The following is a 26,744-nucleotide window of genomic DNA, read 5'->3' on the forward strand; positions in this document are numbered from 1 at the left end:
TGCCACAAACACATGTAGGCACAGAGATAATCCTTTGTACAGAGATTTAGGGGCATCTGCTGCTATTCCTTCAGTGCAAGAAAAGCAGCACAGCGCTACTTCATGCTCTTACACTTGCTCAGCTTTCAAACATGGGAACAGTGCACACAGTCCCAGTGTTTTGTCAGAGAAGAAAGAGAAAACATACTCCACAGGGATTTCATGGATTGTATTCATTTCCAAACCAAGCCTATTTTATTAGGAAGAGAAGGGAAGGGGACAGGGAAAGGGCAGGAAGAAGGAACAACACAAGCAAGGGCAAAAAAATTTACAATAGAAATATGCTTGCTCCCTTAAGCAGTGGCCAGCAGGGTCAGCCACACTACACAAACACTCCAAGCCACAGCAGCAGGGGAGTAGTATATTAAAATACAAATCAGCCACAGACTGCTTTTGACAAATGGACCTGAAAGGAGAAACAAAGGGGAGCACACCTTGCCCCTCTGAGCTGGCAGCACCAGAAGGGGGTCAAGCACTCCCCTGGCCTAGAGAAGCAGGGGCAGCAGCAGCATTGCCTCCCTCCGGCACAGTGCTGAATACTACCATCAGGCAGGAGTTGCAGTCCAATAAAATAAAATGCACAACCGAGTTGATCCTGATGAGAGTGCTTCTGGGCCCCATGTTTGTTACTCTTGGCACACCCTTGCCAACATGACCAAAGCGGAGAACTCTTCTTTTCAATTCATGCAGAGCTCAGAGCAGCACTGATTTACTGTAGCACAACCACCCGCCCTACAGACCAGGGAATCACTTTACGAGTAGAAGAAAAAAATTCAGCAGGATTTGTCCAAGTTTAAAAAGCAGAAGGAAGGACAGACCTCCTACAGAGAGGGTAAAAAAAAAAAAAAAAAAAAAGAAAAAGAACAAACAGCATGTCTGTATGGGCTCTGGGATCCTCTCCCACCACACAGCTCTGAGTTCTCTGATGACAACAGTCCTATGAGGAGGGAAGGGCACAGCAGCACATCTCTTGTCTCTTACAGCTGGTGAAGGGTTTGTAGGAGCATGTGGCGAGCAAATGAGCAGGAGTCAAGAGCACGGTTTGGTCTGTGGAAAGAGAAGAGAGATATATTTAAAATACTAAACTTCAGAACTGCTTTGCATATGAATTTGAATGAGCAGACAAACAGTATTTCAAACACACTAGGCTTGTGTGCCTAAAAGCCTATATTTAATACATAACCTCCCCTCAGTTATTTCTTCTGAAACCATTCCCTCACTGCTGCATGGATCACTGCTTCCCATTCAGAGCTTGCTGTGGAAAATTCTCTCTCCTTTGCCAAGTCCAAGCCAGTAAGATAACGACCAGAATCAGAACATTTCTTTCCATGGGTACAAAAATCAGCAGCAGATTGCTGATCTCCGCAGTCCAGTGTCTCATTTTGGGAAAACAAAGTGGGTGAGAGCAGAAGCCCCCTTCCCTCTCTTCTGGCAAGGAGATTTTCCATATAGATCCACTGTTTATGGCCAAAAAACATAGAAGACAAACTTGCCCATACTCAAATCTTTTCTCACCAAGTCACCTGCTATCTATGACCCAGTGGTAACTTCGGTCTTGGGGCTTTTTAAGTGTTCAAAAGAGGCAGTGTAACCTCCTGCCCTCCCCACCCCTGAGATCAAGCAAGACCCGGATCAGCTTTCCTGGGCCACCTTTCAGCATGCCTTACAAATAGCCCACAGAGCCTGCAGAGCATCAGCTGAAAGTACCTGAAATAGAGGTCTACCTCACACAGAATAACCTGGGTGAAGTATTTCAGTTATCATTTTCAGAAGACCCAGCCCCATTTGGAATAAGCAGGGTGATTCTGTCTGGGCAGCTCCCAATTTTTGGAAACAGAGAACCTGAACAACTGATGTCGATCATAGCCAACCTCCCTCAGCTTCCACTCCTAACACCAAGCCTCCTCTAACACTAAGAGGCTCCTTACTTGCTGTGGAGTTAAAACTGCCTGCTGCTCTGTGCTACAGCCTGTTGAAAGAGGCCATTGATATGATTCAATTCAAAGAGCAGCATCGCCCTCCCCTCAAAACAACAAAAAACACCCCAACCCTTACAAAAAACCCACCACCACCTCCAGCAAGTCACAAGTGGGCAGGCAGACATCCACATATTTTCAGTGTTTACAGCTACAAGTATGGGAAAGCACATATGTATTCAGAGCACCCTCTTGTGTCCAAAAAAAGAAAATAAGGACTGACAGCAGAGTAAGATGGATGCCACTTACAAGTCTGTATCCATAATTTTATTATTATTATTTTTGAATGGAGAACACTACCTGCATCACCACAAATTATCACAAAAAAGAGAATGACTACTCCAGAAGCAAGCCCCTTGGAGCAAAAGACAGTAGAGCTCTAGTCTAGGCAGATACAAGAACTTCACAGCTCTAGAAGCCCAAAGGAGCTAACCGCAATCCTAAAGGAAAAACCTAGAAAATATGACAAAAATGCATAGTTTGCTGCAAATGGACTCATGGATTTGACAGAGTGCAAGTAGATTTGTTGCAGAAACAGAGCCTAAACGAGCTCTGCAGATTATTAGATTAACCAGTGAGAGGTATGGTTAGGTCATAATTTCGCTCTGATTAAACTCCAAGGAAAGAGAAGGGGTGTACGTTAATTGAGAAGCTGTTTTATCTGGACTTTAGTGTTCCTGAACTGTTAGTGTTCTCTCCAGGCAACTGTAAAGGATTTAATAGCTGTTCTCCTTGTTCCCTTAGGGAAAGCATTTTAAGAAATACATATATTTATAAAAAACATATATTTTATATATTTATGTATACATTTAAAACATTTTATATTTATAAAAAATTGCTTCTATATAGTATTCATTATGCTGCACAGGACATAAGTGTCTCTACGATAACATCACATCTTGCAACAGAGAGGTCTGCAAATCAGAGAAAGCTTCAGCACTAAGAATTTCATAGCGTAGCATTTCAAGGACACTGCAGGCTTGGCATTTGCACCCTTACATACCAAAGGCAGCAGACAGATCTGCCTTCTACTGCAAGAGGATTTTGGCTCTCACATAAACTTTCACAGAACATTTAAACAATCTCACACTTTCAGAGACTTTCCCCTCTTGTAGTGAAATGCTGGCTATGGATTCAGTGGAATTTTTTTGATTAATTCATTGAGACCAGAATTTTGTTTTGTCACATACAGCATCATCTACAGATGAAAAACATTTACTGGTATTTCGCAGGTCTGGAGCCTGCAAAAGGAGAAGAGGACAAGTGTCTTTTGTGAGCAAATTTGTTTAGAAGTACAAGTCAAGCTACTCTAGGCACTGGAATTTGACATAAACAATTATAAGTTCAAATGCACTGAATCAAAGTCTCCTTTTCTGTATTCCCAGTTTCAAGTTATTTAAATCCTCTGTCTGGAGGACTGGGGTTGATAGACCCTAAGTTGGTACTTGTTTTGATCAAGGTGGGTATCTGCCTAATTAGTGCCAAAGTAAGCCATCATTCTCTTAATCCTTTTCTTTTAGGAATGGTTTAGATCCTTACACTGTACATACCTATTTGATCAACAAACAAGATTGCTGGCTGTCATAGTTTGAACTCGGCCAGTAGCCAATCACCACATGGCCAGTCATTTACTTCAAATCCCCTTGAGGCACACATCAGACTTCTCTGTCCTTCTACATTACCCACTAAGTGCACCCAGGTCCCTGGGCAAAAGTAATCCCACTCATGGGTTTATCTTTACCCAATGCAGGAGTAACCTAGACTGTCTTCCCCAACATATTCCTAATGCGCACTACAGGAGCTCCATCCACAGTATGTAGGAGGTTTGATTGAGCAGGGCCCACTTGCTTGGCAGATCCTCTGGTACTGACTGACCAGGTGGCTTTTGCTAAATGCACGTCCCAGCGTTTGAAAGTTCCACCACCCATTGCTTTCCGTGTAGTTTTTAGCAAACCATTGTATTGCTCATTTTTCCCAGAGGCTGGTGCATGGTAGGGAATGTGATATATCCACTCAATGCTATGTTCTTTGGCCCAGGCGTCTATGAGGCTTGCTTTGGAAATGTGTCACATTATCTGACTCAATCCTTTCTGCTGTGCCATGGGGCATGGCATAAGTTTCCAACCATCCAATGGCTGTTCCCACCATTGTAAGCACGTAGTGTTTGCCATGCCGAGTTTGTGGGAGCATGATATAATCAATCTGCCAGGCTTCCCCATATTTATACTTTGACCATCATCCACCATATCAAATTGGTTTTAACAGTTTGGCTTGCTTGATCGTAGCACACGTCTCACATTCATGGATTACCTGTGCAATAACATCCATAGTTAAGTCCACCCCTTGGTCACAAGCCCATCTATATGTTGTATCTCTTCCCTGATGGACTGAGGAGTCATGGGCCCAGCGAACCAGAAATTGTTCACCCTTATGTTGCCAGACCAGATCTACTTAAGCCACCTTAATCTTAGCAGCTTGATCCAGCTGTTGGTTGTTCTGATGTTCTTCAGTGGCCTGGCTCTTGGGTACATGAGCATCTATCTACATGGCATACTCACAACCAGATTCTCTACTCAAGCAGCCATAATTCAGCAGCCCAGATGGGTTTGCCTCTGTGCTGCCAGTTGCTCCATTTCCACTGCTGTAACCACACCCCCACAGTGCATTTGCCACCATCCAAGAGTCAGTACAGAGGTAGAGCACTGGTTACTTTTCTCGCTCAGCGATATCCAAGGCCAACTGGACGGCTTTCACCTCTGCAAACTGACTCAATTCACTTTCTCCTTCAGCAGCTTCAGCAACCCATCATGTGGGGCTCCATACAGCTGCCTTCCACCTTTGATGTTTTCCTACAATGCAACAGGACCTGTCCGTAAACAGGGTACATCACTTCTCATTATCCTGTAGTTTATTATATGGTGGGGCCTCTTCAGCACATGCTACCTCTTCCTCTGGTGCCATTCCAAAATCTTTGCCTTCTGGCCAATTTGTAATCACTTCCAATATTCCCAGATGGCTGAGGCTCCCTATTCGAGCCCATTGTGTGATTAATGCAACCCATTTACTCAACGTGACATCAGCTGCATGGTGTGTAAAGGGGACACTCCCTTTTGAACACCCAGCCCAGCACTGGCAGTCAGGGAGCCAGGAAGAGCTGTGCTTCATTCCCCATCACCACTGAAGCAGCTTGGACTCCTTCATATGCTGCCTTTTCAGTTGGAGTATAGCAGTCTTCAGATCCTCTGTATCCCCGACTCCAAAACCCCAGCACAGCAGCACTCAGTGGTGGCGTGACTTCATTCAGGCCACGATAGTCCACTGTCAGTCTCCACTCTCCATTAGACTTTCGCACTGACCATATGGGGCTGTTAAAAGGGGAGAGAGTCTTGCTGACGACTCCTTGGCTCTCTAGCTGACGAATCAGTTTATGGACAGGGATTACAGCGTCTCAATTGATGCAGTATTATCGTTGGTGCACTGTTGTAGTGGCAACTGGCACCTGTTGTTCTTTGACCCTCGGCAATCCCACAACAGAAGGATCCTCTGAGAGACCAGGTAACAGAGACAGCTGTTTAACTTCTTCTGTTTCCAAGGCAGCTATACCAAAAGCCCACCAGTGATACCCTTTCAGGTCCTTAAAATACCCCCTCCTGAGAAAATCTATACCAAGAATACATGGAACATCTGGGCCAGTCACAATGGGGTGTTTTTCCCACTCTTTTCCATTTAGGATCACCTTGGCCTCCAATAGTCAACTGCTGAGACCCCCCTGTCACTCCTGAAATACAAATGGGTTTTGCTCCTTTAAAATTTGATGGCATTAGGGTGCACTGAGCACCAGTGTCCACTAAAGCCTTATGCTGCTGGGGGTCAGATGTACCACACCATCGAATCAACATGGGCCAATAAACTCAATTATCCCTGTCCTCTGCCCAGCTGCAGGCAGGGCCCCTCTAATGTTGGTCATAATACCCACTAAGGACAAACAGGTTAGTGTGGTGTGCACGGGTTTCAGCCTCATCTTGATCACTTACTTCTTGTGAATACAAGTCAGAAGTTCTTCTCATAGGATCATGAGCAAAGTCAACCTTTCTGCTCTGTCTGGGCACTTGATTACTGGAAACCAGAGCAGCATTTCTCCTAAAAGAACCCTGTTTTGTAGTTGTTCTTCCTTCCAATTCACATACCCTCTTCAAGGAGGTAAGCAGGTTTTCCATCCCACTTCATGTATTCTCCGTAGTCACACAGGTAATGCCACAGCTTCCCCTGTGGTGTATACTGGTTCTCTCAAGAAACAACTGCTCCTAATATCTGAGATTAGTCCATGCAGGTGGGGAGTAGGACATATCCTTTTTAAATTGCTAGAATTCTTGAGATAATTTCTCCACAGCTAAGACAAGGGTGGAAGAGAGGCTTTCTTCATATTGTAGTCGGTGAGCCAGTTCATCTACTGTTGGTCCCTCTCCAGTCCATTAGTGCTAACGCACTGGCATATGATGGTGTGCTCCGTACAGACTTCTGCCACATGGGCCGTGTGCACTGGACTTCATCTGGATCTGTGGGTAGCCACGCATTATCTGGGTCATAGTAAACCCTCTCCCACATGGCTAGCTCCCTCAAGTATTGAATGCCTCTCTCCATAGTGATCCACTTACTTGGATGACGTACAAAATCTGCCTTGAAAGGATACCTCTCCCTCACACTTGACATGAGTCACCTCCAGAGACTGAGATTTAGTGTCTTCTTTCCATTGGCTTTGTCAACACCCCTTTCTCCAGACAGGGATCCCAGCTGCCTGGCCTCCCTGCCCTCTAATTCCACACTACTGGCCCTGCTATCCCAGCACCGGAGCAGCCAGGTAATGAGCTGCTCACTTGATGGCAGCTGAAATCTTTTTGCATGTCTCACTACTCACTCAGGGATAAGTATCAGGTGACTATCACTAGCTCTGCCTTCTCCTGTTCTTGTGATGGGTCTGCCTCATCATCACCCTGTACCCTGTGAGGGGATTTTCTTGTGTAGTTCTTCTGTATGGGAGCAACTGACACCGTCATGGGTTGGTTCTCTGGCTCAGCTGCAGTGCCTGTCCTTGGGGCTGTAGTGGCTGCAGTTTCTGTTACTTGGTTACCAGGTGCAGAGCCCTTTCTCTTCCTCTTGAGAGTGCTGAACAGTGTTTAACAGCACTCAGTAAGCATGGGCTTGGCACAGCTCACTGCAACATACTGGGGCCTATCTGGAATACCTCAGGTGACATAATTTTTCCAAATATTTTACTAGTTCCTCAGGATTCTGCACGTTTGAGAGTGAAGTTCCAATACAATGGAGGTGCCCACTGTTCTAGGTACTTGCCCATGCTACTCCACACCCCCAGCCACTCATAATTCTCCAACCTTGGGCTAGATTTCCAGGTGATACTCTTAAATAGTTGCTTAACCCTGAACAAAACCTGAACCACATGCAGCAACATACTAGCTCCTAGCAGTAAGACGACCATGTTAATGTCAACATTCCAAGGATATTTGAAATGCCTGAATTTCTCAAACACAACCGTAAACAGCCCCAGGGCCAATGACCGCATCCTATGGTAGACCAACATTATACAGTACAGCAAAAACAAAATCTTAACCCAACTCTCATGGACTGGGAGCAAGAGCATGGGAAATACATATTGCACATGAGGTGATAAAATATTAAGGAGCCAAGCAATCGTTATTACCCGTTCTGTCCTTATCTCAAACCTCAGCTCAGGCCCCACATTGGGTGCGCTGTGATCCAGATCCAGTGATCTGTCTGGGCAGCTTTACATGGCAAGTCCCAATACTTCTTGCTTAAACTTAAAATGACTGAGTTGGAGGTGTATTTGTTCAGTTGGTAAAACATGGTCATCTGCTTGTAACTGCCTAATTCTAGCCTGACCAAGCCAAAGAGAGGAGACGAACTGTTCCACCAGAAGGGCCTCTAGGTTAGTATTTGCACATGTGTAAACAAGCTAGTTACATAGTTTTATTACTGATGTAAGCATGGCTGGTTGCTGGACACATACCACTGCTCTGCTTTGACAGCTTCAGGCCACACCAGCACTTGGAAAAACTCTTCTCCCCTATCACATCAGGCCTGCTTCCAATCCCAGTAGAACTAAGAAAAGACAGACTACCAATATTTGACTGCACTCCTATCACCCATGTTTCGTACTGACCACAAGTTTTTGATGCTTCTATCTTTCAACAGCAGAAGATCCCAAGCTTGAGCATATTCCCCACACCAGGAAAATGAGGCAGGCTTAAGCCTTGTTCTCAAACTCATTAAAAAGCTGCTCTCACCCTATGTGGCATGTGGTTCATGCTAAGTCAAAGAACGACCAAGTCCCAAAGGGATTCCAGACCTCTGCTGGCTTTGCTTAAAGACAATTTTGGACTGTTTCTCTCCTTGACTGCCAAAGTCCTTGCTCTCTTGAGGAAGGGCCTATTTGTGATGTTTTTTCTAAGTCACATCAATGCTAGAGTTCACACTGACTTAATTCCAGGAGATACGGCTTTCACTGCTATTGCATTATCTATGCTTTAAGACATTAAAGAAACTAAAGTTGGCGGGGGCCAGCGTTGATTCTATACCTATACTAGAAGTAATAAATAGAGGTAGACAGTAGAAGCAGCTTCTTCAACACTTAGGCTCCCAATTTTGTTCTCAAAAAAATCACTAGCCTTGTTGCTGTCACAGTAGGAACAGTTTCATTTAGGAACAATTCAGTCTTTGTGTTCTGAAGTGTTTTGATCTGCTGGTGTTCAGTGTTATACAGCACGACAACTCAGGTAGAACTCTGCTAACCCTCATACTCAGAAGGATGATTTGGAGGGCACAGTTAGATCCAGTGTAGTCATACACTCACTAAACTCAAGCAGTGGCTAGAAATCCAGTAGGTTTCCTTAAGCTCAAAACACCTCTTCTGCAACTAGCATCAGCCTCTGTTTCAGAGCCAGGTAGTTGCAAAGCTAGCTTTCCACTGTTTCTTCTTTAGGATTGAAACTTACTGCTCTAAACCTTGCATTCCACAGTAAGCAAGATAAAAAGTAGAGGCCCGGTACACTATTAATCCTTAATTTCAGAACAGATATTTAGTGGGCTTCAACAGAACAGCTTGCATATAGCTATTACGCAGTTTCACTAGCTCCCATGGAGAATACTGCATGACAAGCACAAGACTCACTTTGTGACAAAAGCTGAGAGAACAGGGGCCAGGGATTTTGGGAAATAATCCTGCTGGACCATATGGTTCAAGGTCATAAGAATACCATAGAGGCTTGGGACAGCTTTGATCTTCTCTTCACTCTGAATAAAGGACAAGAAGGAGGAAGTTAGACATCAGCCAATGACTATTTTATCTAATCCACTCTCTTCACAGAGGAAATGAATTCTCTGTTGAATGAAGTGCTGCCATGATCTAGTAAGCAGCTTTCACTCCTACAGTGTAAGCGCAATGTTCCCCAAGACAAAAGTAGTGAACTCCATAGCCTCCCAGCATCAGCATGTGAAATAAAGCAGCAGCAAGAATATTCTAGTACTTATCAATTAGAGTCTAGTCATTGACAGCAACAACAATGCAGAAACTAACAAACTTGCAAGTGAAACAGTCAAATCTTAGAGGCCCCATGTCAAAGCGTTCTCCTAAGAAATTTCACCCCACTTCAATTCATAAATAATTCAGTTGCCTTAATTACACAATATTTTCTTTTATTATTCTGTAGCTCATTTTTGTACCACATCCAGTTCTTCGTCAGGCTTCCTGGTGAACTTGATGTAGCATTCTCAGAACTGTCTCTCAATTATGTACAACATAAAGCTCACAGTCATCCTTATTGCTGCTCTCCTGCTTACATGATGTCTAAGTTATTCTTGTTCCTAATGTGATGTTAATCTACATGTCCCAACCCTTACATTGTTTTCATTTATTTTTCCACTGTCATCCCAACTAAAGCCCTTCATTCTGTAGGCAGAATCTGGACCTGTGTTCCTAGATGTATGACCTTGTATTTAATTAAGAATACCTGTTGCTCATGTGTTTCCAGTTGTGCAGGACAGAAAATGATAGAAACTGCTCCCTCTCCACATGTGCCTAATTCATCAGTAGTCCCCTGTACCACAGAGGACAAAATCATCTGGCTGATCCTCAAAGGCTTTATCATCAATACCACTTCCTGGTCTGAAAGAGTTCTAGAACACAAGTTTGACTTGTGCCTCATGCATATTTACTATTTTCTGTATGGGATAAGCAGTAGGTGGTAGTCCCTGAAACAAGCATTTTGCAGAACAGAAAGCCATCTCTGGTTCTGTTGAACTGTCTGAGAAGTGGAAAGCTTAGTACTGGTCCAGTGTACACAAGGAAAGGCTTAACTGATTTTTAGGAAATTAAGATGTATCCAAGCATGTCAACAGCTGTCAGTACCCCAAGCTGGATATTACCAGTTTATAAACCTAATTAAGAGCAGGCTGCTATAACACAGATTATGGCTATTCTGTGGTTTAGAATTGGTTTGGTTCAAGTTTCCATTCTCAGCTTCTAGGTCTTAGGACAGAAAGAAACATTAACCCTTGTAGCAGAAGTAAGGAAAGATGCTCCGTAAGTTTGCAGACAGAACCTTTCCCCAGTTCATCTCACTGAAAGTAAAGCTAATTCTAATGCAATTTGCAGGTTTCCTACCAATCCTCCATCCTTTCTCATTAGAAAATTTATTTCATGTAACTACATATTTGACTCTAGTATTTGGCAAAGATACTCCAAAGCATGAAGTTGAATACTACTGATCTAGCATGAGTAGTTGGATAAGTGTTTTTGAGCCAAGTTACTAAGAGGTGCCCTAAAGGACCACATTAACTAGTAATATTGTAGATTAGACTTCTGGACATGGCTTTTCATAGACACCACAGTCCAGCAGCAGCACTATTTCCTTACCTGGCCTTCCCTACCTTTAGGGGCCGTCTGAGATTGCAGAGCACATTAAACAGAAGAGATACAAAGAGCTGACATCTCCTTCATCCTAATGCAACCTTGCAATTTGCAATTTCTGCTGGGCCTGCAGACTTCCATTGTCCCTGGGCATGAGGCATGCACAGGCATCCAGCTGCTTCCATGGCAACATAATTACCCAAAACCCAGCCAGTCTGGTCTTTAACAGCCTAAACAGACCATAACTTAACTCTTTCCTGCTTCCTCACCTTAAGTAGTCCCATGTGAATCAAGAGGCTTGTGATGAATGCATCTGAATTAAATGTGGCAGAAGTGAAAGCTTTTCTCATCAAGGCATCTAAAAAGAAATAAATGCACCATATTAAACAATACAGAAAGGGATGCTATTATGGATTTTAAGATCAAGATTGATAATACAGGACCTCAGGGAATATCAGCTGTTAAAGGAGTTCTGGGAAGCAATATCTCTTAAGATTCCCACTGTTTTCACAGGGACTAGGTATAATCTCTGAAACACTGAGACAGGTAAAACCCTGTCCTTAAGTATAAGGCCTGATATAAAGGGAAAAAAAGCAACCAACAAACAGAAAACACCCCAACAAAAAACAAAACTGAAAACCCTCAACAAAATTCCCACATTGCCAAGCTTCAGATGCAATTTGACTTCAGTCCTATGAACCACAAAATGCTCTACTCAATGCATTTGAACATGTGTGCTACGTCTATACTAGCATATAAATATGATCAGATAAAGGAGAGATGCAAGAGTTAGAGCCTTGACATTTTAAAGACCAGCAAGAATTCACTTTTCATTTGAAACCACATGGAATGAGAACACAATGAGAAAACCTGATCAGCTGTTTTCTGGGCTCGCTCAGGACCTGTCACAAGCTATGGGCAAACCAGTGCTTTAGCTTCTCATGTCTACAAGGTAGGCAAGGCACCCATTTTGACCTTTGACCATTCTGGTTTCTTGGAATGGGCAGAAGCCACTTGAGTGGCTGTAGAACAGTGTCAGAAATTAACCAGGGACCTCACTGTCACCTGATGGTTTCTTTTCTGGAAAATAATTGCCAGGTTCAATCTTTCCCTAAAGAGCAGCAGTAGTAAGGAACAGCTATCAAGATAAATACATACATAAGCAAACTTCAGACAACAGAAATATCCTCTTTGTTGGAGACAATTCATCGTGGGCATGAGCCAAGGCCAGCACTAGCTCAAGGAGATGCCAGCTGACTATTTTTGGCTGATTTGGACCCATAAACAATTGCAGAGAACTATATTACGTTACTGTTTTACAGACAACAGCTAACAAAGTTTCACTATGTCTATGTATTCCAAACTAAGATATTTCAAACTAGGGAAATGCATGTTTGTTTGCAGTAAATCACTCCGAGTGGTCTTAAAAATAATTGATCCATTTCTTTTGCACAATATTGATAGGTAGCTCAGGTATGGGAGAACTGTACTCCTGGGGGATTTGAAAACGATGAAAGTTAGTGGTCAGATGCCTAGGAGCATTTGGAAATTCCTGTTTCCAAGTGAGAGCATGACGGGATACCATTAGTCCACACAAAAAATCAGACCTAACCCACAATATACAGTGAGCAACAGTCCTTTGACTGTACATTAGCTTCTGCACCTTGTCCCATGTTGCAAATTTCTCCTCCCTGAAGAAATTAAAGATGTTTCAGACTGATAAGAAGAGGTCTCTTTTTACACTCTCTTAATACTACACTGGATAGGCTACTTCCTGCAAAATACTTTTTAAATAGAATCACAGAATCGTCTAGGTTGGAAAAGACCTTGAAGATCATCCAGTCCAACCACTGACCTAACACTGACAGTTCCCAACTACACCAGATCCCTCAGCGCTATGTCAACCCGACTCTTGAACACCTCCAGGGATGGGGACTCCACCACCTCCCTGGGCAGCCCATTCCAATGCCTAACAACCCGTTCTGTAAAGAAATGCTTCCCAATATCCAGTCTAAGCCTTCCCTCGCACAAATAAACAGCCTAGAAAAAGTAACTGATCTTGGAACACAGAACCACTGGCTATTGACAGCCTAACATCAAGAAGATGTAGTAAGGGCAGCACAAGTCCACTAAGAGAGCAAATATAACAGACATTCATCATCAAGGTTCGGAAGCACAAGATATGCTAAGCTGGGAAAGAATCTCTACTTTCACTCCACACAACAGCAAGGCACAGCATGGTACTTTTGTTATCGCAGGCCTCCTGTTGCCAGGGACAAAAGAGTCCAATGTCCTGGCTCATTCCAAGGGGCCTTCCTCTGCATCACACTGGTGTCCTTCACCCCGAAGCAGATCACACCATGAAGTGAAGAAAGGCCCAGTCACCTGTTGTTTCATGCACTGCTGTTTTCACTGGGGCTTCATCTTTGAAGACGGAAGATATCCTTAGGAGAGTTGTAGCTACTTTCTCTACATCAGATGTATCTGTCTGAAAGACAAGAAAAAAAAATGTAGGGACCATTCAGTTCACTGCTCACCAGCTACAGAAGATGCGTGTGTCTGCTAGGGCTGTGACGGGAATTACAGCCTTCAGTGGATTGACATCAGTTTTGCCTTGGCCATACCACAAGGCATAAGCAACATTAAAACAAAGTTACTCTACACAGAAGCTGGTGTCAGTATAAGCATTAACTGCATCATCTGCTTCCATAAGGTTCCTTGGGATCACTGGGGAGAAGATGCAAATCCAGGTCTCAAGAGAGAAAGTTATCACCTCTGAGGATTAAATGATTCTGAGAGAAAAGTCAAGCACAGAAGACAACCGGCTCACGTACCTGCTGAGCTATCAGCACAGAGCACTTTGGTCCTAGTCGCAGCAGCTTCTCTGGCGATGGGAAAGCAAGGAATGTGGCAACATCCACAGGAGGAGATGGCACTGGAGTTGAATCCTGAAACAAGCAGAATCCATTTCAAGTTTACTCTTGGAGGTAAATAAATTGGTTCAGCAACAAAGGTATATAGGACAGGTCAGGACACAGGAACAGGACCAGGTGAAGATTTGTTCCATTTGGAAACTATCTGAGGCTGAAATGAGCCCAGAGTTGAAATAGCCAGAATATGCCAGGATAATTGCATGTACAAGGTTTCCATCTTCTGGACATGGTAGACTTTTTCTACTTGTGTTTGTTATAATCACTACTCAGCCTTCCCTAAATACACATGTGCACATGCACACTTTAACAAAACATATTTTCAAGTCATACATTTTCTTTATTTCCTGCATGTTACCTCCCTGACTGTTACTACAGTGCCAGCCGACACAGGAATATGAACTCCTGCCAGCACTTCAAGTTCAGACTCACTCCAGATCTTATTTCCTCCTTTACTCTTCTCCAGCTGAAGGAAATAGGAATGCATCTGGAAGTAAGCCTACCTGTGAATCAATTATCTTCTTAGGAGTCAGTGACTCCTCTTCTCCCTGTCCTCTCTCCTTCAGCTGTTGCTGTTCTTCCTCCTCTTCTTCCTCTTCCTCCTCTTCCTCCTCTTCATCTTCATCCTCCTCCTCCTCCCCTTCATCATCACTGAGGTTTGAGAGTTATGTGTTACATTAATTACACAGTTGCAATTCCTGTATGCTGGAACTCAAAACATTTTTTCAAGAACAAAAAAGCAGCCTTCCCTCAAGTCTTACTGCAAGAAGTACATCTCCATCTACAACCGATTAAGAGAACACTCAGGCTTCAGTCACCCAGTTGACAATGGCTAGCAAAAAGCAAGGAATGCAATCAATAACTAACACTAAGGTAAGTCTATTGATGAAAACGAGACACAGGCTTATCCTGCTTATGGAATCCTCTAGTGGTGCTCCACACTGCACACTGAAACAAACACCCATCCACAATGTTACAGTTCTTATTTTAAAATAGATGGGTAATGAAAGCGTTGATGAAAATTGTTGGAAATTTTCTGATTTAAACTCTGGTACCCTGCCTACCTCAAAGATCCCAGCACAGATGTCATATTGAAGCCTTCAAGGATCTCCTGGAGTTGCTCACACCCCTCTTCTCCCAGACAGTTACCTAGGTTGATTGAAGAAAGGGAGTAGACTTAACAGAGGCACATAAGTTTGTTCTTGAGGATTTAGATGCATATTATTGTCTACCTCTTATTTCTGAAATTGAACATTTATGTCATTTCTACACAACACCTTAGAGGCAACAATTCAGACTTCAGTTATCAGAATCAGTTGTTAAACATATTACAGCAGCATGACACAATGGTTTGAGACAAAAAATACCTCTAATTTTTCAGAGTGTCTGAGAGATTTCCTGCTAGTTCTATAAATAGCTCATTCTCAGTGATTCTAAAACAAGGTACAGTACCACTGAAATGCAGTGACCCAAGGTACAAACAGCAAAAAGCCAGCACTAGTCAAAGTTCTCCCACTCTTCTGCAGAGATGCACAAAGATGGTTTTGTTTGCAAGTACAAAGTATCTGAGATCACAATGAACAATTTAAAAAGTTTTACTCAAAACAGGTATAGGTATCAGTTTAATCTTTCCACCACATATGACATACTGAAACTGCTTAACTTTAACAATTAACTGAGTTCATGGCTTAAGAAAACTTTCAGGATCTGTTTCCTGTCCCAAGGTCATCCAAGTTCAGCTACACTCAGAATACTATTTTTAAAAATACTGACAACCACAAGACTAGAATATGGGATACTGTCAACATTCTTCCTAGTGGTTTCTCATCGGGATCAGACTACACATGCTTTGGTCTAGCAAACTTACGTACCATTGAGATCCAACTTCTCCAACTCTGCCTTGTCTTCAATAGCTTCAGCAACAGTCAGAGCAGCATCTCGTTTGATCTCACAAAAGGACAAATTCAGCTCCTAAGCAGCAGAACATTGTTTACAGAACTTCTATTAACATCTATTATCCTCATAAGCTTCATGCACTCACAAATGTTCTGGAAAGAATCTCATTTGAGAAATAAAACCTGGCACATACTCCTACTTTGTATAGCTAAAAGAGGTATTTTGAAATATACTATTGTTAAGAGCAGCACTACTGAAGGTAACCACTTTACTAGAATAGCCACAGAGATCAAACCATTCTGACTGCTCATCTAGAAGGCAGCAGACATTCAGTCCTTAGCAATCAGCTAGCTGGAGATCTTCACTTATTCGAGAATCACAAGAGCATTCCAGAATTCACACACCAGTAAATCTTACTGAAGAAGGGTAGCTACTACATTAAATGGACAGCACATTTTCTTTTGAACACTTAGGTTGCACGTTAAGGCCTTCAAAAGACAAATTATGAGTGGTACTACCTGTGATAAACACAGTTAGAAAAGAAACAGCGTGGACAGACTAGTAAGATTAAAGTTATTCAACAGCCAGGCACCATCCCCCACCATTCTACTTTGTGTTCAATCAATACTTTCCTGAGAAGAGATTTAATATTAACAGCAAAAGGGAAGAAGTCCTTGAACAGAATGAATCAGCTATGATTGCTTCATACTACCCACCCTCAACCACTTCTGCTCTAGAAAAAATGATTTAACTTCTGGCTGTTCATCTCAATACTCCAATTAGAATCCTTACTTAAGTTTTCCTGGAACATTCAGATATAAATTCCAGTAGAACCAGCAGAAGCCTAAGCAAAGGATCTTCACACCACAAAGCACCTACTTCCTACTGTACTAGGTTCATATACATAAGTATTAGTACTCAGATGAATTTTTGTCTTTGACTGTAAACTGCAAGATTAGGAATTATGTGTTCAGCATCTGTTCCAGTGCAGTTGCAACCCATGGCAGGTGTTTCTAGAGATCCTAGTTTACTTACACTACTGACTAGCCCATCTTGAATGTTGTCAAACACAAGTCCTGTGCAAATAGGGATGTAGGAAGCTATCGTGTTGCCAAAAAACTAAAAATATTTGGACCTTTGATACATGCCCTAACAAAGTGTTAACGGTATGAACTCTGAAGTGCTGAAGAGATTTCAAACTGTTTGTCAAGAGAAATATCTCAGTCCCTGCTCACAACTCTGAGGTTCCAAAAGCAGATATTTCCATTATCAGATTTCTTGAATAGCACTCTGAGTTGAACCAACAGCTTCAAAAACATCAAGTGGAGTCTAAACAAGTCACTGATACACCTCCACGTAGAATAGCCTTAGCTGGATGTGGCAATACTGCTGATCTACAGTACAGCTTATTGCTTTCAAGTTGCAAGCACAGAGCCTGCACTGAAGTGAACCCCACTTTAGAATAATCAATAGCACTAAGAGAATGGACAGAAAACCAGGAAATTAAAAACAAAGCATTTTCAAAAGAGATTCAAAGCTGAACAGCAAGAAGACAATACCTTTAATTTATGAAGCCCTTCTTTAACAGCATCAGCAATAGCAACAGCACCCTTTGAACGCACCAGGCAGTCTCCAAAGTTGATCACTTCAATCTGCCGAAGCGCCTTCAGTGTCTGCAAGGTAGCACAAATTTGAAGTTACAGACACAAAGTAAATGGAAGGTCCTCTTTCCTACTGCAGCATGGCATGTGGCTCCACCAACTCAGAGGTGCTAATGCTAACTATTCTGAGAAGAGTGGGAGGCAGAAGACAAACCCAAAGGAACTGTTTCAAACAACTTACCTCTGCCATGGCCACAGCTCCTTTCTCTGTGAAGGTGTTGTCATTCAAGTTTATAACCTTAAGCAGTGGGTTGATAGCAAAGGCCTGGGCTAGTGCCGTGATGCCAGGATGGTTAATTCCGTTCTGTGGCATATGGACCTCCTCTAGAGTCCCAATGATCTGGGAAAGGATGTAGATGAAAAAAAGCTGTTAAGAGACATACTTCAGCTCAGAAGTATAGTGCTCACTCTTTAGGATTTGCTTAAAATTGTCTTCCTCCAACTCAGAACTCCATTAGCTCTTCTACATAGAACTATTTACTAGCAATTGTCACAAATCTAAGTGAAATTGCAGGCTCATGGCAAGTGTCAGGTTAATATAAAGCCCCTGATTCTAAGAGTCACAGGTAGCATCCTCGCAGCATGTCTGGTCTAGGATACCTTAAAACGAGAGTTCTTTACCTGTGGTTCAACAACCCTGAAATAGATCAAGCAACATCACTGGATACAATATTTTTTAATTAAGTCTACATTTCACCCTGACTGCAGAAGCAAACCCATAAGAAAATTAGTATGAACATGGTTTATAGATTAAACAGCATGTCACAACAGAGTAATGAATCCCATTTTTGTAGTGCCACTCAGTCTGAATTCCTCATGAACCACTTTCTTACGTGCCTCTCAAGAATTTAAGAAGTCTCATTTTTGCCATGATTGCTGATTAGTTGAGTTACATCCAGACAGCTCTTTACAAAAAAGAACAACCTATAACCTGCAATATCATTGTTAATATACCTGAAAATATGCATTGTAATTCAGAAGTTGCTTCTGGCAGCAGTGGAGGAAGGAAAAGGAAAGTAGGTGGCCTCAACCACAGTGAATTCTCTTCCTCCAACAAAAGCACAAGTTGGCCAGAGACAGCTAGAGAAATTTAGGCATCATTTACAGCCCCCTCACAGGATGATCCTAGCAAAAACACTAGGTTGCTTTTGCCAGATGATTGAACAACTAAGCAGAGAAGCACTCAAGAGGTCAGCTGGCACACCTACCCCCGTGCCAGATAACCTCCATTAGCACAGAGGGAGAAGGAATAGGACTACTATTAATCTACTCAGGAGATGCCTATTTATCCCTCAAGTAACTACTTTACACAGTCACTAGTTGTGCTGGGAAACTTAGGTCAGAGAAACATTCAGTCATCAGTTCTAATTGCACCTGTTGAAGACTCCAGTTTCAGCAGCAAACAACATCACAACTTAAGTGAACCAACAACCAGGCCCTGCCTCCAAGCTGAGACAAGCTCTGTGTGCATTATCTTCCACATCAGCATACCTTGCTCCATTTTGGTGTCAAAAAGCTCTGGTTTGGTACTTACCCCAAAGGCTTCAGCCAGGGCAGTGGCACCATCATTCTCCAGACGGTTTCTGCCAGCCACAAATATTTTCAAAGCAAGAGGCTTGCCCTGGGCACTTGATTTCCTGTGACACTCTTTCAGAGCAGCTGCCAATATCTAAAGATAAACCAAGCAGTTTATACTACCTCAGCATCTCACTCTGAAGGAATCCAAAGGTGGTTTGTATATCTAGCTCAAGAAATACTTTGGTCACTGCTGCTTCTACAGTAGGGTATACAATAAAACTGTCGTAGCTACAACATTTGCACAGTCTTAGGCAAGAAGTGATCATTTTGCAACACTAGAACACACTGACCCCATTAAGAACATTTGATTCTTAAACAGGTGAACATATAGGGTCTTAGTGATAATGACAGTTAGTCCTTGTTTTCAGCTTCATCCAACAGGCATCCCTTCAGTGCTAGGCTTTGTAATCCTGGTCTCCCTAATCCAAGGCTACTAGCTCTCTTGACGTGGAATCTAATGTTTAGAACTGTTTTCCTTTCCTGGAAAAACAGATGAACTTTCCATAATTCCAAAATTTATCCATGAAAATACATAGACAGAAGGGATCTTGAAACTGGAGAAATGGCCAACAAGAATATCATTAAGTTTAAAGGGAAATGAGAAGTCCTTCAAATGGGGAGGAATAACCCCACATACCAGCATAAACTGGGGGTCATCTGGGGGCAAAATAGCTTGGCAGAGAACCCTGGGGTCCTAGTGGTGAAAAGTTGACTATGAGCTAGCAATATGCACTTGCAGCAAAGAAAGTCCACTGGGCTACCTTGAGAAAAGCATTGTCAGCAAGTCAAGGGAAGTGATCCTTCTCCTCTACTCAGCCCTGTGAAATGTATTTGAATACTGTGTCCAGTTCTAGGCTCCTACATGGACGTACTGGGGTGAGTCCAGCAAAAGGTCCCAAGGTTCATTAAGGAACTGGAGAATTTTACATACCAGGAGACTGCTAAGAGCTAGGATTATTAAGGCTGGAGAAGAGAAGGCTTTGGGGGAGATCTTATCCATGGTTAAGAACAGCCAGAATAACAGGACAGGGGGAGAAAGTGGTGTAAAGAAGGTAGAGTCAGACTCAAATGCACACAAATCAATGCAGAGAAAACTCCATTTAAACACAAAACCACCCTTTTTACTGTGAGGGTTGTTAAACACTGGGACTTACTATCCAGAGAGCCTGTGAAGTCTCTATCCTTTGAGATATTCAAAACCTGACTAGACACAGACCTGAGCAACCTGGTCTAGTTGCCTTGAGCAGGGGAGTTGAACTAGATGATCACCAAAGATCCCTTCCAATTTCAACCATTGTGTGATTCTGTGTAGGGCAGTCTGAAGCCAAGTCCTGGCTCTGACCTCATTCCCAAAAAGCAGACGACCCTTACCTTGCCACCACCAATGCCCATGCCACAGTTATTGAGCTTGAGTTCCTGCAGGGTGTAGCATGTGGGGCTCTTGAGCAGCGCCTCAAAGCCACGCACACCGTCTGGCCCAAAGGCATTGTCACTCAGGTCCAGCTCCACCAGCTGGGCTCCAGCCGTGATAAGTGCATCTCCCAAAGAGATCTGTAAGGAAACAGATGGCAGTGGGTGGGAGGGAGTGAATCGACTTTTAGTGACAGCATCACTGCAGTGGCTAGGTATGACAGTGATGCTGCAAAAAATTTCCATTTTGAAGACATTCAGCAAAGCTGTATGGGAAGATAAAAACTTTAAGCTAAAGCTAGAGAGGAAGTTGTACAAATCAAGATAAAGATAACCATAAGGCAGGTAAGAAATTATCCCATCTCTTTAGATAAATACACGCTTTTCAAAGTGAGTTTCCCCCTCTACAGTTCCAGAAAGAAATATTATTTTCATTCTGCTGATCTTATGTTCTTGCTTCACAGGACTCAAGGAGGCAGGGAGCTCTGTAATGCTCTTCCAAGAGATGGCCATATGCCTTTATTTAGAAAGTTTGGTTCCCATTCTATCTATCAGATCACGAGGATGTTTTCCCCAGTGACAAGCTTCTTCACTAGCATGGACTTGCATTTGGCTTTTTATCAACTCTTCTCCATCTCATAGAGAAGGAGCAAAAAGGAGGAGCACTCACCTATTCTGAGACACTTAGTGTTAACAGCATACAGAAAGATCAACTCTGTGCTAAAAACATACTCCCACAAGAAGCATGACAGGTGAGAAAAGAAGTTATATTAGTCAGAAGTCTCAGAACTAGTTTTTACTTACCAAAGCAGGAGGGATCTCAGACCTTAGTCTCCCTGTGAACATGTCACTCCAATGACACCTCTAAAATAAGAAACATACAGATAGAAATCATTAAAAATGTTTAGGACAACACAATTGTACAGAGGTTTACACATACAAGCTGCATTACATCACTAGGGACAGCTTAATGCCATCTGCCTTCCCTTGGGCTTGTCATTTAACTGTGCTAAAGAGCTATGAGAACTAACATTATAATTACTTCACTTGCAAAGACATAAAGGCACTGAAACGCACATTGTAAATAACACTATACAAGAATGCTTGCTTGCATTCAAGCTGGAATTCTTTTCTGCTGAGAAAACTACCACAGGAAAAAGCAGCAGGAAACTGAAAGATACATTAAGAATGCAGCTTTACTAAGGTATGGAGCTCAACAGTCTGGACTTGTTTGAAAAGCCGCACTTGGGTGATTAACGTGAATCAATGTTTCATAGTCCTCTCCTGTAAAGGACAGTACCTCTAGCACCCTCCTAATGTTAGGCTAGAGCAGTAATAAGGAAACATAGCTTGGACATGGAAAAACCTCCTGGAACATTTCCTCCATTATTTCTTCCCTATTCAGGCATTCTCTGAAGACTCATTCTTCAGATGATCTGATATCCAGAAGATATGACCCCATTTTTCTGTTAGAACTTAATTTTGTTGCCACAGTTCTTTGTTTAGAGAGGCTCTTCCTTGCACAGCTTCCCAGCTTTAAGATTGGAAGCCTTCTGAACAGAAACAGTTAAGAACGCAGGAAGCATTCCCATTATCCCAAAGTGCCCAAGTCCTGCCATATTTTCCTGCTGGAAGAACCACCAAGCAAACTTTAGGGCTAATTCGAGGCAGGCTACTGCAGGAAGAACGTAAATAGGCCTTCAGCACTTCTACATCACTTCTTCCCCTCCACCACTACCCACTTGAAGATCTCACCTTGAGCTCCGATTTCTTCTCCAAGGCTTTGGCAATGACCTTTGCTGCTTCCACACCCACGGTATTGCCTTCCAGGCGCAATGCTTCCAGGCCATCATATTCCTCAATTTGCTTGATCACTTCTTCAGCTGCAAAAAGCAGATAGTCTTGTTGGCCTTTTAACTATCATCTTGGGTACCACAGTAACACTCTGATGCAGCAACACTTGCTCAACTCTACACTTAGCAAAAACAGCTGAGCAACATTATCTGAAAGAATCCTGAAACAGCAGAGGAGAACAGAACTAAAACATCAGTTCACTAGAAAGAATATTCTCCATTCCCCACCCTGCCTTTTAATAATTTATTTCTAGTTCTATTCTCTGATAGCCATCCTCCTATTTGCCAAAGTAAGCTTCCTTACTTACTCCTAAGTATGATTCCTCTGCCATTCAGCACATGATTTAGGAGCTAGAGTGCATGTATCTACAAAGACGCAAGGACTAAGCTAAAAGTTGATGGGAACTGGTGCTACATCAACAGGAGGGAGTTCCCACTGACTGGCAAAAGTAGATGTCTGTTTAGCAAGTATGTCAGGGCAGAACAATTTAACTCTAGAGTAATCCTATGCTAGACACAGGGGCAGGCTACAGACTCTCTCCTGTCAATAGGTACTTATTATCATTCCCAAGCTCCAAAGCCTTTCCCCATAGTTCAGTGGCTTTGCACTACTAAAAGGGCATATAAAAAATGTACCACCTTCAGAATCAGTAAAAAAGGTACACATTATAGCAAATAACCTTGCTGAAGAGCATGCTGCTTCTTGGTGTGGCAGAAATGTTGATTTAAGAATATATACATATTCTCCAGATACACACTACATTAGCAGTCACAGTAAGCCATTTTTAATCAGGAAACACACACAGACCAGCAAGAGATATTCTGGAAGAGAAATAACAAGAGTCTAACCAGTTGATCAGAATATGGGAAGAAACTGGACTATTGCAGCATACTAACATATCAGCCCGTTCCTCTGTAAAAGTCTTTGAAGCATCTAACTGTTCCAAGTGCTGTCACGAACTTGCTTATGCTTTTTAAAAGGTGCACTGACTTCTAATGCAGTGACTGTCAAAAGCACTTGGAGAGAACAGCAAGAAAACACGAATCACACACCAGAGAGCCAAACACCAACTCTGCCAGCTGTAGCACTGCCAGTGCAGCAGGTCAAAGCAGGGTACAAGAAGGGAAGGAAATGTCTCTATCAGAAGCAGCTGTAATCGAAAGACCCTTCTATCACAGCTAATGAGAACTTGGCCATGCAGGATTAACAGGAGGTTTACCACAAGACTTTAGAATTTCAGGAAGACACTTCTCAAACACAAAGGTATTTTCTCTTACCATCTTCAGCAGTATTGAGTTTCAGGCTCTGGCCTTTGAAGCTCAACTGTCCACCACCCACTTTGGTTTTGGCAAGCGACTCCGCAAGTTTAGTGATGTCTTCTGATGCCATTTTTCTGCTTTTCCAAATGTTAAGAGCTGTCAATTAAAAGAAATTGTCCGCATAAAAAAAGAGCAAAGTACAATACATAATCTGCATGAATAATCATATTTATTTGAACACTGATATGGTTTTTGTTCCTGAGATACTGAGCTTTCAGTGTCCTTAGTGTTTTCCCCACAGCTCACTTATGACAGCTAGGCTAGATTAATATTCCAAAGCCAGCCAGTCAGATGGTGTTGATTCTTCCAGTACTCATAAGACCTGGGTTTTGACGGAATTGTTACACTTCGTAAATAGCCAGTAGCTAAAACCATGGATTAAGGCCACATTAAGACATTACTCTTTGCGCAACACAATTGAAATGTAACATTCCTCTCTCCCCAAACTCCATGCTTTAATTACGCAGTGCCCATTTCCCCTGTTCTCCAAAGCAAGCTAGAATGAACACAACTGTTTTTGCTTTTCAGTGATATCCCCAGCAGTGCCCCTGTCAGCACAGTTCTAGAACCTCCGAGTTGCTGAAAACATCATGTGTGCTGCATACAAAACTGTCAGGTTTGTGGGTTCTCTTTCCTTTTGGATGTCCCCCCCAAATTTATCATACACATTAAACAGGATGATCTCACACTGATGATGAATTAGCAAAGATTTTGCCTTGAGGCAGAAGTTTGAAGCTAGCCATGCCTAGTAGCATCTGCATAACATTATTTAATGAATATCAATCACTGTGTGAAATAACTGGCCTCCATTCATTCAGCAGGATAAACAGAGCATGTTTCTTATCCCAGCACCTCCACCGGGATAAGAGACTACATAAAACTAGTGCTTAAAAGCAACATATGTATAAAACACACTTCTGGTCTCAGAAGGGATGAAGGTTGCTTCCTACAGCAGAAAACCGGTTCCCTTCCATTCTTGTCTGACTTAGAAATAGCCCCACACTCTTGCAGCTCCTTGAGCTCAATGGTACTGGTTTTAAAACACCCCCTAAATGAAAGCTGTACATACATGCTTTCCTTCTGACACCTAGCTGTGAAGTATTTGCCTTCAGCTTCCCCAGAGTACAGCTTCTCCTCAGCTTTCGTTAACTTTAGCATTGCTTTTGGACACAGAGGTTAAAAAAACATCCCCAAGGTTGATGAACATCACTTTTCTAGGATGACTGTCCTCTCAAGTAGGTGCTGCCAGTAGAAAGATGCCCACATAACTTACTCCACCCCTGCCAGGCTGCATAGATATCAGGCTGATGGACATTCCCAACCTCTGCCAATCCAAGAGTGAGAAGGAAGAGAGAGAGAATATCATACAACCCATGAAGACTTTACTAGACAGGGGAGCAGAAGTTAAAACCCAGAGAAGCCAGTCCGTTCACCCAGTTCGATTATTAAATTTACTTTTAAATACCTTATCACCCTAATGTTTAAAAAAAAAAAGAGTTCTGTTCTACTATGATGCTCTTCTATACTCTGCAGGTATACTCACTCCTTTCACTTCTCCTTCCCTTAAATCCACTTTTACTTTCTTCACCTTAACATACAGGCTGTTTCCTAATTTCAACATACGACTTCATCACACATCCTGAAGCATGTTTTATTGCAAACATGTCAACCACGCCCAATCGTCAACCTACCAGAAGTCTTTTTACTGATAGTTCTTCCACAGGGTAAGCTTTAAAAAAATAAAACAGAAGAGTTAGTATGTTAGGCAAGTAAAACCAAAGACCTGGAAATGCCTGAAGAGCGGTTTCTTGTTACCTGAAGCCTGTATGAAGCAGTACGCTTCCGCATCGTTGAAAAAGTTAGCTCAGCTGAATGCTTTATTCACAACACTTTGTCCGCGCCAACAGACACCACCACACCGGCTGCCTGCTCTGCTCTCCCGGCAACGGCGGGCCCAGCACCCGGCTCGCGGCAGCGTGGGCTGACGGCCCCAGGTTACCCTCCAGCCAGCCCCTGACCGCCCCCGGTGACTCCTGACGGCTCTTCTCTGCCCCCGAGGGAGCTCTTGGCGGCGGCCCCCTTGACACCCCCCACCCCGGCCCCACATAACGGGCCCCGCCGTCCCGGGAGACGGCGCCGTTTCCCCCCTTCCCGCCCCACGCGCGGGCGGCCCCCGCTGTGCCGCGTGGCGCCTGGGGAGACCGGGGGCGCGGAGGGGGCTCCCGCGGCCGGGTACGCTCGACCTGCATCCACGAGGGGGTACCCCCGGCTCCGCGCGGGAAGGGCGCGCGAGGAGCCGGGGGGCGGCGGCGGGGGATTGTTAGCCTGCGGGATCGCCTCACCTCGCGCACGCTCCCCTCCCGCGGCCACCGACGGCGGCCGCCCGCCCCGCCCCTCACCTCCGCGCCGCGAGGGCTCCGGCGCCGCCGTCGGCCGCTGTCTGCCGGGGGAACCGATGGAGTGACGCCGGCCCAGGCGCTCACGCCGCCGCCGCCGGGGACGATGGGGGAGGGGGGGCAGGGGAGGCGGAGGATTTGAAAGCCGGCAGTTTTGCTCTCCCCTCCGGGATTGGCTGCGCGGCGTGACGTCGGCGGGGCCCCCGCCCCGCCCCGCGCCGCGTGCTGACGGCCGGCGTGCCGCAGCCAGCCGGCCCCGCCGTGCGTGGGCGGGGCTACGGGGCCGCTCGGCGCCGCCGGCCGCGGGGCACGCCGGGACAGGTAGTCCTGGGCGGGGGTTACCCGGCATGCGGCGTGCGGAGTCAGTCTTCCGGGAGGTGGGCCTGGGCCTGGGCCTGCGCCTGCGCCTGGGCCTGCGCCTGCGCTTGGGCCTGTGCCACCCGCGTCCAGCGGTGCCAATGAGGCCGTCTGACGCCGGCCCTTGTCCCTGCCCGCGGCCACCTCCGCTCCTGCCTCTCCAGAGCGCGGGTTCCGAGGCGCGGCAGCGGTGCCACCAGTCTCAGAGGGCCGGGTGGATCTGCGGTGTGTGCCCGAGTGCCTTCCACAACAGGCATTCAGGGAAGATGTCACTAGAAGAGCTCTGAGTCGCTCTGCAGGCCTCCCAGATACCCACAAATGAGACACGAGTGCCTTTTTCTGTGACCCCTCGTTTAGATGATGTCTCTGCAGATCTCGTACTTACTT

General features: G+C 44.1%; 1 protein-coding gene across 2 annotated transcripts; it reads right to left on the reverse strand.

The window, feature by feature from the left end:
* Window positions 1–203: 203 nt before the first annotated feature.
* RANGAP1 (Ran GTPase activating protein 1) lies at window positions 204–26,126 on the reverse strand. 2 transcript variants are annotated; one of them, XM_074901380.1, is made up of 18 exons: window positions 25,996–26,099; window positions 25,947–25,958; window positions 25,296–25,333; window positions 23,563–23,700; window positions 22,187–22,314; window positions 21,236–21,295; window positions 20,393–20,572; window positions 18,978–19,112; window positions 17,625–17,783; window positions 17,342–17,455; window positions 15,758–15,857; window positions 14,951–15,035; window positions 14,390–14,537; window positions 13,791–13,904; window positions 13,342–13,444; window positions 11,226–11,314; window positions 9,220–9,341; window positions 204–1,086 (listed from the first exon to the last, which is right to left on the reverse strand). In XM_074901380.1, the coding sequence occupies exons 4-18, from the start codon at window positions 23,672–23,674 to the stop codon at window positions 1,017–1,019; spliced, it is 1,719 nt and encodes a 572-aa protein (XP_074757481.1). In that variant the 5' UTR covers window positions 23,675–23,700; window positions 25,296–25,333; window positions 25,947–25,958; window positions 25,996–26,099; the 3' UTR covers window positions 204–1,016. The 2 variants fall into 2 exon arrangements, with proteins under 2 accessions (XP_074757481.1, XP_074757480.1); XM_074901379.1 differs by lacking the exon at window positions 25,947–25,958 and having other exon boundaries at window positions 26,004–26,126.
* Window positions 26,127–26,744: the final 618 nt, after the last annotated feature.

Source organism: Athene noctua, chromosome 3 (genome assembly GCF_965140245.1).
Source record: "Athene noctua chromosome 3, bAthNoc1.hap1.1, whole genome shotgun sequence".
In the NCBI taxonomy this organism is placed as follows: domain Eukaryota; kingdom Metazoa; phylum Chordata; class Aves; order Strigiformes; family Strigidae; genus Athene; species Athene noctua.

Coding starts and splice junctions, on each gene's coding strand:
- RANGAP1 (XM_074901379.1), bottom strand. CDS start 23,674: ATGGCATCAGAAGACATCACTAAACTTGCGGAGTCGCTTGCCAAAACC. Junction 14,538..14,950: donor TCTGTGCTGGGATCTTTGAG/GTAGGCAGGGTA, acceptor CTCAAACCTCAG/TGATGATGAAGGGGAGGAGG. Junction 13,905..14,389: donor AGAAGATAATTGATTCACAG/GTAGGCTTACTT, acceptor TGCTTGTTTCAG/GATTCAACTCCAGTGCCATC.